Source organism: Strigops habroptila, chromosome 18 (assembly GCF_004027225.2).
Source record: "Strigops habroptila isolate Jane chromosome 18, bStrHab1.2.pri, whole genome shotgun sequence".
Taxonomy (NCBI): domain Eukaryota; kingdom Metazoa; phylum Chordata; class Aves; order Psittaciformes; family Psittacidae; genus Strigops; species Strigops habroptila.
Genome location: NC_044294.2, coordinates 3,146,928 through 3,159,521, shown reverse-complemented (window position 1 = coordinate 3,159,521; position 12,594 = coordinate 3,146,928). Strand labels below are relative to the sequence as shown.

Sequence of the window (12,594 nt, the reverse complement as noted above, 5' to 3'; positions counted from 1 at the left end):
GAGCAGGAACCAAAGTTGTGAGAAACGTCATTTTTTGATGTTAACTGTGCGGTGCTTCATGACTGTGCTCAGATTCCAGGCTAAAAATATTTCTCTCTGAGCTGGAAAGGGGCCTGATGCAAAGCTGAGGTTAGTGCAGGCTGCAGAAAATGGGGCTGTCTCTGGCAAACGCATCATTAGGGTGCAGGTAGCCACCGTGGCCCTCTGAGACCCCAAAAGTGCTGCAGGGCTTTGAGGAGGGCTCAGAGATGGGGGAGCATTGGGTGCCTGGAGATGGTGCCACTCGGATCTTGGCAAAGGGAATCCCTATGAGCAATGGAGCCCGACCCGGAGACGTCTGAGCTCAAGCTCAGCTGCTCTTTCCCTCTTTGCTGAAACGCCTCCGAGTCCCGAGGCGCGGGTGGGAGTCGCTGCAGAGGCAGGAAACATGGAAAATGATGGATTGAGAAGTGAAAGGCATCTGCTGGGGAGCAGGAGCACGGCAGGCGGAGGAGATGAAGGGCTGCTGAGCCTCAGCCGTGCCCCGTGGGTGCTGAGCAGAGTTGTGCCCATCTCTGGGACAGGGCTTGGGGTGCCTGGAGGTGGTGTTCCGATGCTACTGTCATTCCCAGCATCCAGGTCACCTGCAGCAAAGTCTGGAGAGTTACAGCAGGTGGAAAAAAGAGAAAGAAGAGCAAAAAAAGCGCAGCTATTCTGGCCCTGGGATATGTTTTGACTTTCCTTGATGAAATGACATTTTTATTTCCATAAGCTGCCTAGATTGACTCTGTGTACACGTAGAGAGAAGGTGGAACAAACAAACCAGCACATGTGACAGCAAGAGGTTTTATTCTGGGGACAAACAAAACTTTTCCATTGACTCAGAACAAGCTTTTGTTGCTTCTTTTTCCTTTTGGGTTGACTTGGAATGCTTTGGGTCCATGTGGTTTGTTTTCTTTGCGCGGTCACTGGGACCTGCGGTCCTGCATGGGATGACAGCCCCACGAGGCTGCAGCCCCCCAGATCCCCCTGGCTCCTCCAGGTCCTGCCACTTTGCACAGCACTAAGTCCCATGTGTGAAACAACTGCAGAAGAAACCCCAGATACCATGTTTTGAGCCATGGGATAAAGCTCAGAAACTGCCTTGAGCCTCCTTCTAAAACCTTGTTGGCAACCTCCGAACCAGCCCCAGCACCTGAGCACAGCTGGAGAAGACACCAAAGTGCACGCAAAGGCACCCGAAGACCCAGAGCCCTCTCCCTGCCCTGAGAGACCCAGCATGAACCGTGTGGTAGAGGAGAAGATGCTGGAGAGGATGGAGCTGTGTGCCGAGAGCAGGGATGCTCATGGAAGGGCTGCTTGCCCAGGCTCCCGTGTTTCTTGGGTGCAATAGGTGGGGTTGAGCATAGGGACGGCGTCTCTTTGCCTCCCGTTGCCCCTGATTCAGATGCCCTCGGCTTGTAAGGAGCCTGCCAAATGCTTTCCATAGAAAAATGGATTATTCTGCAGTCAGATTAATGGGCTTTCATTTTGCAAAACATCTGTCACTGTTAGTCCTGGACAGTGAGCGTGAAATTAGTTTTGACTGCAGAAAGGCAACGTCAGTGTGTAATATGTGACTTACATGACAACAGCCCAGGGAGCCAGATGGGGAATGGGAATTACCTGTTGAAGGGAGCTGGGGGACCCAGGGGTGCCCCGGGGCTGGGAGTGGATGTTCTCTCTGTGTCCATCACTGCAGCATCGGTGGGCCGTGAGTGCGGGGAGGACAGAGGGAGGGTGACAAAGCACAAGGGCTCTGTCCCTGCTGATGTTGGGGTGCTGGTGGGTTGCTGCTGCAGCACACATGAGTGTGTGGGGGGCTTGGCACAGGGAGGCCCCGAAATGCAGGAACAGGCACTGGCACAGCATCCCTGTGTCTGCAGGGGGGGGAACAGTGGAAGTGAGCCAAAGGCCTCTGCGGGTGCAACTTGGCCCATGCAACAAGTTGAGTCTGATGTTTAAGATCCAGTATTGCGACCATTTCCAACCCCGGCTTCCCACCCCTTCACTTATTTAACCCAAACATTTCCATGCTCCCCTGTTTCCTCCTTTCCCAGCTGACCCTCTCTGGATCCTACAGAGCCGTGCTGGGTCTCAGCTCGTGCCCTTGTGTCTTGCAGATGTACATCCAGACCACGACGCTCACCATTTCGGTGAGTCTGAGTGCCTCGGTGTCCCTGGGCATGCTCTACATGCCCAAGGTGTACATCATCCTCTTCCACCCGGAGCAGAACGTCCCCAAGCGCAAGCGGAGCCTCAAGGCGGTGGTGACGGCGGCCACCATGTCCAATAAGTTCTCTCAGAAGGGAGGTTTCCGCCCCAATGGAGAAGCCAAATCAGAGCTCTGCGAAAACCTGGAAACACAAGGTAAGGTGGCTCCCTGCAGGGCTGGGAGCTGGTCCTGCTGGGGACCAGTATAGTGCTGGGAAGCCCAAAGCCCTGGCTCGCCGGTGGGTCATAGCTGTGCTGTCCTCCATGGGCACAATGCCGGCAGCGCTGCTCCTTGGCAAAGGGACATCTCGGCTCCTTCCTGCCCCATGGATTTGCCATCTCCCAGGAGCAAGGGCAGCGTGGGGAGGGATGCATCTCATGTCTGGGGGTCACTCTGCTCCCTGCCATGCCCAAAGCCACTCCAAGGAGGGAGGTGTGCCCTGGTTATCTGTGCTCCAGCCGGGGCATGAGGAGGGTTTCCTGGCTCTCGGCAAGGGAACAGCATCATCTGTCTGCGGGCAGGGGAGATTCCCACATCGTTAGTTTATTCCCACCCGAGAAACGCTGTTTTCCGTCATTGCAGCCACGTAGCTGAGACAGGACATGTCCTGCCTCCCTCTGATTGAGTTCCTGGTGCTCCCATCCCTCCACAGGCATTATCCCATGGGTAACACTGCTGGGTGGTGGCAGGGGAAACAGCACTGAAGACGCTCCTGCTGCTGCCAGTGGGATGCCGGCTGGACACATGGATCTGCTTGAATCCTGCCCACTCTGGGTGCCTGGAGCTGCTCCCAGGAGGGCTCTGCTGTGGCTTCTCGGGAAGGGTGTTTGCTTTGCCTGTAGCTGCTCCTGGAGCCAGGCTGGGGCTAAGGCTGACACAGGGACAGCGCCACCGGCCTCCTTGTAAGAGGCTCGGGAACCCTTGGGAAGCTGGGTGCGTGCCTGTTCTGTGTTTGGGTTTCCAAAACCAGAGCCTTGCAGGAGGAAGAAATGGTTGGAGCCAATGCTGCTGGGGTCCTCTGAGAGGGAAATCCCATCCAGGCTAAATCTGAAGTAAACCCTGTGGAAATACAAATGTTCCTCGTGTTAGCAGAGTTTCTGGGTTCCAGCATCAGTGGGATGGAGTCCAAACAGCATTTCATGGAAAGCCATGATTGTCTTTGTAATCCCACGCTTGCTCTCATTCCATTCTGAGCTATTTAATATCCCTTGGCATCTCCATCGCTCTGTAATGGCTCTTGCTGGCAGTAGCTCTGTATGCGATGTCTCTCTGTAGGAGTCTCTCTGCATAATCGACTCTTTCATCTACCTGTCTGCCTTGTGAAGGGCTTCTACATGGTCAGGCCCACAAACACCCATGCTTTTGTGAGCTGCTATCACAGCTCTGTGTGGTCTGTGGTCCTATCCCAATGTGGCAGTGGGTAGGGATCCCTCTGTCATTCCCATTGTGTCTGTGCAAGAGATGCTCCATGCAAGGCTGGGGGTATCTGTGGGCTCCCCACAGCAAGGGCTTGCCAGGAGCATTCCAGCCTTGCCCTGGAGACTCCCCATGGCATCAGTGTCACAGGCTGTGATACTGTGCATGTGTGACCTCCAGCCACACACTGCTCCTGCCCAGGGCTCTGCTGGCACAAAGGGCTTGGAGGCATGGATGCAGTGAGCACCTTGTCTGGGACCTGAACCCAAATATTCCCATATGTTCTCAGTTGCTTTGAGCATCCTCTCCCGCATGGGCGCAGGAGCCCCTGAGGATCATATATGTTGTTAGCAGGGAGAGCTGAGCCTCCTGTCTGCTGCATCCTGGCTCTGGGAATACGGGAGCTCAGTGTGAACAGGGCAGGCAGCCGGGCATGGCATCAGTGTGGAGGGCAGGAGGCACGGAGGGGTGTCAGCAGGACCAAGGGGCTGTTCTTCACTGTCACTGGCAGGTCACACATCCTTAAATAAACATCAGAGTAAATAATTTGCGGGGCTTTGATATGGGCAGGTTGGCTATGGAAACACCGCGGCTAACCGCTCGCTGTCAGCTCTGATTTCTTAGGGCCTGTGTAATTGTTATCTGGGAACACCAGTCTGAAATCTGCAGCAAGGTTCATTTGTCAGCGAGGCACCGAGACAGAGGGAGAGCTGCTGGGTGTCCCTTCGGCACAGTGCCATGGGCATGGTCTCCACAGAGGATGTGTTTGTGCTGCTTGTGGTGTCTTGGACTTTGCTGTCTGTGCCCATGCTTGTCTATGTCCTTGGCTGGAGGGTGTCCGTGTATTTGCTGAGCCCCGTGGTACCTGGGGACCTCATGGTGGGATCTCTGCAGCACATCGTGCCCAGCCGAGGCTCTGGGACAAGCCAGGGCTCTGCAAGCTGCTGCTCCCACCTCCCTGAGCTGTGGCTGTGGCTAAAAGCAAGCGAGCCCAGAGGCAGGGTGCAGCCCTGTGGGAAGCAGGAGGATTTATTGCTATCTGGCAAAATATATTTATTGCTTTCCTGGCTCCGGGCCTTGCTGTGGCTCCCTGGTGTCAGCCTGGGACACGTGGTGGTTCTGTAGCCACTGTTGCCTCCCCCTCTGCATTCAGCCCCATCCCGAGGGCTGGGGAAGCTGGAAGGTGGCAGCAGGTTTATGTACGTGCCCTGTTCCTCCAGCATGGGCACAGGCATCCTGGGCTGAGGGATGCAGCCAGGTTTCATGCCACCACTGCTGGTGCTGCTGCTCAGGTCTATGGACCAGCGTGCAGGGGTGCAGGCACCCAGCTTGGACCCCAAACCCTGCTCTGCAGGGCTGGAGCGAGCTCAGCTTTTGGGAACGTGGGACGGGTTTGTCTGTAAGAGGTTGCTGAGGGAAGTGAGTGAGAGCCTGAGAGCACATTCCCCATGGCTCATGTCATGTCCTGGAGGCTCTCTTCATGATGAACTGTCTTCAGAGAGTCCCCAGGGTCTGCCATGGGGCTCAGCCCCTCTGCCACACTCTTTGCCCTTGCAGGGAATGTTCCCAAGTGCCAGCACTGACCGATCCATGAGCAAACCCCATGTCACATCACCGCCGGTATCTCCTGGTCAGGTCAGGGTGATGTGCTGGGAGCCAGGAAGGGATGGTGGACTTCATTAATGATACATGTGAGGTTTGTCTCTCTTTCCAGCACTGGCTACCAAACAGACCTACGTCAGCTATAGCAACCACGCGATTTAGCTCCAGTGATCACAACTGCCTGGCATGGAGGGAGGCGGCGGATGCCCCGAGGGAGCCGAGTCACATCCTCATCAGGGGATGCTGGAAGGGACGGGGAGGTGGCAGCGGGGGGGGACACGCTCCTGGTGGGGCCGCTGGGCAGAGCTCCTGGGGAAGATGAGCAACAGCAGCAAAACAAGTACAAAGGAACCACGACAATGACCCGGCGAGCACCGTGAGGGTGCGTGCCTCCCCAGGAGCACAGTCAGACAGGGGGAAGGTGGTGTGGGGAAGAGGTGACGGACTTTGGCAAGTCTTTGGGGTTTTTTTCCTGTATCTTGGCAAAAAAAAAAAAAAACAACAAAAATCCAATACCCAACATTTTCCCTTTTCTGGAATTTGTGAGATTGTTTGTGGTTGTGTAGAACCTTCTGTTTGCTCTTTCTTTTGTTTTTAATCCTCCGTTTTCTTTGGTTCCTGTCTTCCTCCGTCCCTCTTCACTCTCTCTCCCATATCCTACCCAATCCTATATGTTGCAAAAAGGAAAAAATAAATAAAAATGCATAAAACTTAATTTAAAAACAGACAACAAAATAAAATAAGATAAAACCTAGACTGTGTTCAAAGTGCTGATTTCTATAGGTGGTTAATTAATGTATGTGATGACCATATGGATTGAAATATGTCTGCTTTATGTACTGACCAGTCAAAAAACAAAAACACACAAAAAAAAGTTCAGTGCCTGGATGTTTATGACTTATTGATGACTGTGTAGAGCATGATCATTTTTATACGAGGAGATTTCTAATAAAAGACCATGGTTTTGCACTCAGCGTTTGCTGTCTCTCGGTGACTGTTCGTTCCAGGCTCCAGGAGGTGACTTGGTTTTGGCTGATGAGGGAAGGTTTTGGGCGGCCAAGTGCTCCAGGACAGCATGGGGCTTGGTGTCCTTCTCCAGGCCATCCTGCTGCAAACGGGGACTTTGGGAGAGGGGATGAGACAGGGAAAGGAGAGCTCAGCATTCCCCTGGCACAGTGCACTGGGGCACATGCTGTAGCCTGTGTTGCACCAGTGCTCAGGGGTTGGGGCAGGATCTGGGGTAGAAAGGGACAATTCCTTCTCGTTTGCTGTTCCCCAAGTTGTGGGCTGAGGCTGGAGGGATGAAGCAGAGAGAAAGGGAATCTCCCCTTCAGGGGCAGGGCCAGCTCCACCCTCCCCATCAGGACCAACCTGGGTTAATTAGGGAGTTCCCAGCTAATAAAACCAGCTCTTCTTTTCCTTGATTCAGCCTGCCCCTTGGGATGGTGCTGCTTGGTGTGCAAGGTATGTGGCTGCTCAAAGAGTCTCAGATTTGCCTGTTTTGGGGGGGTCTGTTGTGTTTGCTGCCTATGTCTCTGTCCCTGTGCTCTTGGGAAGGGGGAGGCTGTGTTGGTGTGCTGTTGGGTGAGGACAGGGTGTTCTGAGCTCGTTTTTCTTCTGGAGAGCAGATGGGAGGTAGGGAAAAGAGGCAGAGGAAGATGCTGCTGCCTGCCCTGGAGAGGTGTGCTGCCTCCAGCTTTTGGGTAGGTTCTTGCTTTAGGTGCCCAGCAATAATGCTGGTGCTGGTATCCTGGCTTTGCAGGAGCAACTAGGGTGCTGGGATGTCTCCCATCCCTTTCCATGTGTTCCTTCCAGCCTGACTGTGCCCATCTATTCTCTTTTTTGAGCCTCAGTGAAGTTACCCTGGTGTTTTGCATGTTTCCAGACCTATTTGTCTATTAGCCACAGCTCTGGTGGGTCAGCCAGTCTCTGTACCACAGGGAGCGGAGGCCTTGGTGCCCCTGGGGAGCTTCAGCCCCTGATCAGTGCTGGAAAGAGATGTGACTATTCCCAGCTGGCTGGGAGAGGACAGAGTGTGGTTTGAAGACAGGAGTTAAAGAAAGAAAAAAGAAGTGCCATGAAAAGCTGGAAACTTTGATAAGATCACAATTGTCAAAAGAGCTTCTCAGGAGAAAAAAAGCTGCTCCCTTCTCATTGCATCCATCACTGTTGGATCAGATGTGAAATGCTGCCTGGTTCAAAGGGCTCCCAGAAAACCCGTGTTAATGTCTCTGGTGCTGTTTCTGCTTCTGAGATACTGCTCTACTGTTTTTACAAGCAGCTTTCCACCCCAAATTCTGCGTGATAATGACTGGAAAGGCTGATTCTACCTTGATTACAGCATCCCTCTCCCTTCCCTTGAAGTGCCTATGAGGAGGGATGCTCTGAGTCCTCCAGAGGGGCTGTGGATGGGGACTGACAGTGCTGCCTCTGAGCAGATCTTCCAGGCTTGTCTGTCCTCTAAGGGTCCAGGAGCTTCTGTGGCGCATGGTGCAGACACCAAAACTGGACAGGGTGCTGGGAAGAGACCTGGGTTGAGGCTTTCTATCCAGGCAGGGTGCACAGAGCTGTGCTGATTGAACTCTGCTTCTGTAGGTGAATGTACTGGGGTTTTTCACTTGCAAACACTTCTTGAAGATGTTGCTCTGTTTCTCTCTTGTTCTCAAACATCTCTGCCTTCAAACTGCTTCCCTAGCAATGCAGCCAGCCTGGAGCGTGTCCTGCCAGAAAGGTGTGTGGAAATGAGGGTTGTGTGACTGCTGTTGGCAGCCAGCAGTGCACAGCAGCTCCAAGAGCCATTGCTTTGGATGGTGGGGCCTGGCCTTCAGTGGCCGGGATGGCACATCCCAAAGGATGCTTTTGATGCTTGCTTGCTACTTGGGGAAGAAGTCACTTGGCTAAAAGTCAAATGTGGTTTCAGGTGGATCCGTGCTCCTCTCGTGCATGAGACCCTATTTAAACACAATAGCTACCCTGATTTCTTGATGGATCTGGTGGAGTGTTAAATCAAGAGAGTCCTCAAGTGGGTGCTTATTTTGGTTATAAGTGTGCTTTCCAGTGATTCAGTCGTATTCCTTACAGACTTTAGCTTAAATGATATAAAGAGGCTCTTAAACAGATACGCAAAATATTTGCACAAATCCAACCTCACTGGTCTCGAAACAGGATTTTAATTTTCCCCATTTCTTATCAGCTGAAACCTACAGTTAGTGGCAACGTTCCTGGGTGCTGCTGAATGGGCCTGAGTCCCTCCCAGCACCGGGCACACTCCAGCAGCAGATGCGGCGACCTCTGAACATGGCTTAATTTTATACAGTATTTCATGATACAGTGCTGTTTAATTCTAGACACTTATTGGATTATGAAAGCTAATTAAAAGGGAGCAGTCTAAGCAATTGAGATGGATGTAGAGCATCGTGGATCTGAGCAGGCTCTGGTGCTAGTAGCTGCAGAGGTGATGCTGCTGCTGGGGCAGTTTTGGGAGCTCGCTGGTGTCTAGGATCTGGTTTCTGCTTTGCTTAATGTTTTTGAGGGCGGTTCTGCTGCCTGTGGCTGAGCAGGAGGGCAGAGTAGATGCTGATAGACATGAGATTCCTAGTTTCTAGTATTTGTGTATATACATGTTTTATTCTTTTAAATGAGGCACCTGTCCTGAAATCTGTGCTGCTGTTTCTCCTCCTCACCTCCCTCACAACTTAAAAGCACTTGTCTGATTTTTTTCCCCTTATTTCTGTGAAGAGCTGTTGAATTTAAATAGCAATAATTGTCCAAGTTCCCTGAGGCAACCTGAACGTTTCTCACTTTCTCTGGGAATCTGAGAAGTGGGTGAGAAAAACCTGGGCTGGTGCCGTCTCCCTCCATCACCTTCTCACATCTCCCCCTCCTTGAACTTTCTGTTGGCCTTGGCTGCTGTTCCTAGTCCCCAGCTTTCTCCTGAGCTCCCTTCTCCAGGGACAAGTGGGAACTTTTGGGGTCCTGCTTCCCTTTCCATGGGGCTGAACTGGGGAGCTGTGTGTGGCTCCTCTCCCCAGCCCTGCATGGAGCAGCGGCAGCAGCGTGGAACCTGTCATTACCTCTCTTCTGTGAGGCAAATTACACACTTTAGTGGCATAATTAGGCCAACTTGATAGGAAATGGAGAAACAAAACAACTCTGAATTTCTCGGTCTGTTTCCACCTTGTCTCTTGCTCCTCCGTGGCACTGACTTGGGGAAAAGTCTCTCCCCTGCCACATGTGGAGGAAGCCATAGCAAAGCTCTGCAGAAAGCAAACCTGGAGGAAGGGGATGGAAGGAGCAGGGCTGGAGTAGAAAGTGGCTTGTTCCTTGTTCTGAAGTGGGTCTCTATCCAGCTGCTCTCTCACAGGGAGAGCCAGAGTCCTCTTATGGCCCCCCGAGAGCCAAGTGCTGCTCAGAGCAAGGTGTGACTTGCATTTATAGCAGAAGGCAGCAAAGCCTGTGACAGATGTTGCAGTTCATTACGCGGTGGGGGACCAGTTCTGCAGCGAGCGAGTTGAGCTCATTGCTTGTGCTATGAAGCGTTTCTCCCAACAAGACCCGATGCCAGCACCAAACTCTTGGCCTGGAGCATCAGACTCTTGTTGGGCCACTGGGAGCTTTCAGGATGCAAGTGGAGACCTTGAACTTAATTTTCCTCGGCTGTGGGAAGCCAGCACGAAGGCTGGAGAGCTGCAATGGGCACGTCAGTGCTGCTGAGGAGCTGGGTGATGGCTCTGGGTGGTCTCAGGGCGCCAGTGGGTGCCCCAGGGAGAGGTGGAAGCATCCCTAGTTCTGTGGCTGGGGAAGGACCAGCAGTAGCGTGGAGCTGGATGCGCTGAGTGCCCAGTTTCTCCTCGGTGAAGCCATCCCTGTGTCTGGATCCTACAGCCGGGCATGGGGACATGTGTGAGGGTCTCTCCCCAGCACCAATGTTCTCTGTATGGCCGAGCGAGTCAATGGCAGATTGTGTTGAAATCTCACTTCAGTGGCGGAAGCTGCAATTAGCATTTAATGAAGCTTCTAGCTTTTATTTTTAGGTAACCTCCGATTCCCTGACTGTGTAATTTAGTCCTCCATTGCTTGGAGATAATTAAAGTATGTCACTATAATTTGCTTTTTTTAAAAGCCTGTAATTATATTTTTATTGAGAATAAAAAAGGGGGGGGAGGGGGAGATGAAAACAATGTTAGGGGCGGAGAAGGCTTTGGACAGGCAAGAGGGATTTCTTCCAGCTTGAAGGTTTAGGAGACCTTTCCAGGTTGCCGGGTAGACTGGGGACCACGGAAGGGCTCCCGTATTAATGTGGGTAATAGCAAAGTGCAGTGTTTCAAGTGGAGGTGTGAGAACTTTGGGTGTCATAGAATCACGGAATCAACCAGGTTGGAAAAGACCTTAAAGATGATCAAGTCCAACCACTCCTCAGCACTGCCAAGGCCACCACTAAACCATGTCACTGAGGGTCTCGTCTACACTGTTTGGGAACACTTCCAGGGACTGTGACTCCAGCACTGCCCTGGGCAGCCTATTCCAGTGCCTGAGCACCCTCTCTGTGAAGATGTTTTTCCTAATATTCAATCTAAACCTCCACACAGGCCCTGATCATGTTTAGCTGCAGTGTATCTGCGGGGTGTGTGGCTGCATGAAGTACCAGCACTGCTTCTGCTGCCTTGTTTGTGGTCTCAGCATCATTCTCCTTCCAGCACCAGGAAAGGCGCAGCCAAAGCCTGCAGCCTCTTTGTGGGAGCTGCCCGGGATGGGCTCAGCCTGCAGCAGAAAAGCCAAGGTCCCATCCCAGCTCCCAAGCCTCTGGGCCTTTGCGATTCAACTCAAGGCATCTGGTCCCTGTGACAAAACGTGCTTTGCTGATGCAGGGCTGTGGATATGTCCTCCCTGCACAAAAACAAATGAATGGGAAGGGATTAAATGCATCTTCCCAGGCCTGGCAGGACTGTGCTGCCTCTGGGGATGCTCCTTGCAGCTTGGGCCATGTTTGCATCTGTAAATGCTGCTGCTGGGTGTCAAACAACCCTCAACCCTCCAAATCCCCCTGGTGCTGTCTAACACTGGATGCGCCAGCTGCAGCATCCTGCCTGTGTAATGCAGAGCATGGCCCTGGGCCAAGTGTTGCTCCCAGGCAGCCCAGTGGAGCTGCTTCCCTGCAAACTGGTCTGAAATGAGAGTGTGGCCGTTGCGGGAGGAACTGCTCACCTTACAATTCACAGCCTGGAAATTGGCTGTTGGAGGGAAGTTGAATAACACAAATTCAAGATAATTGATTGGCCTGTGGCCAGTTCACAGCCAGAGTGAGCTGAAATGAGTTGGATTGTTGGCTTTTTCGTTAAGTTAGTCTTGCTCAAAAATATGAGTGTTAAGAGGTTACATTTAGTTTAGAGCATATTTACTTCATTAAAACGTTGATCTTCTCTGCTGCAGAGTTCAGATCTGATCCCAGGCTTTATTTCTCATCTAAATGCAAAGGTTTCTTGCCAGAAATACAAAGGGGGGGGGGGGGGGGGGAAGTAAAATAAAATCTTGGTGCTTAGGAAAAGTGATGTGATGGACAGAGCACGGTGCTGGACTGGCTCCGTGCTGGAACCTGCTGTGGTTTGAGCCGACATCCCCAGTGTCATGTGTCCAGCTTCCTTCTTGCCCATACTGGGATGGAGTTGTGAGGGGCTCTCACCCAGTCCCACAGTGCTCAACATGTCCTGGATGCTGCCAGCAGCATCCTGGGGTCCCTGCAGCCACCTCCAGCACAGGGTACCTGTATGCTGGGATGCTGTGGGATTTGGTGCAATCCTCTGCTAGACAGAAGTCTGGAGCTGGAGCCAAAGTGACTTGTGGGAGTCTCTTTGAGCACTATCGGGGTCAGGGATTTATGTGCAAATGTGTCCTTAGGCTGTGCATCCACCCCACAAATGCCTGCTCTGCTGGAGCCTGAGCCAAGCCACACTGTGCTGGGATCAGCCCCTGCAGCCTGTTCGTGTCCCCCCTTGCTGTGCAGAGCCCCCTTCCCCAGCCGGTGTCACACCACTTTCCTGCAGAGCCTTTGTTACCTGCTGGGGATAACAAAAGGAAGGAGCAGCACTTAAAACCCAATAAAACCCACACACCATCATCAGCTTTTGTACTGGTTGCTATGGGAACCCTATACATGCACCGGAAACGCTGGAGTATGCAAATGAGCTTCTTAATTAGTTCTCCTCTGTCTTTCATGCTTGTGGTGCTGCGGTTTGATCATTAGATGAACATGCCACCTAATTATCAGCAGCTTAACCAAACACAGTCCGGGGTGACCCGTGGGGAGGGCAGCATGTCTGGGGAGCTGGCTGCTGGCGCTGGGAGGC

General features: G+C 52.6%; 1 protein-coding gene across 1 annotated transcript in view; it reads left to right on the top strand.

Annotated features, from left to right (window-relative positions):
* GRM4 (glutamate metabotropic receptor 4) overlaps positions 1-6,226 on the top strand; it is a 47,740-nt gene extending 41,514 nt beyond the window's left edge. Inside the window, exons 10-11 of the mRNA XM_030473525.1 lie at positions 2,142-2,388; positions 5,364-6,226. Coding sequence (XP_030329385.1) covers positions 2,142-2,388; positions 5,364-5,413 — 297 coding nt within the window. The 3' untranslated portion in view covers positions 5,414-6,226. The remainder of the gene's footprint in view (positions 1-2,141; positions 2,389-5,363) is intronic.
* Positions 6,227-12,594: the final 6,368 nt, after the last annotated feature.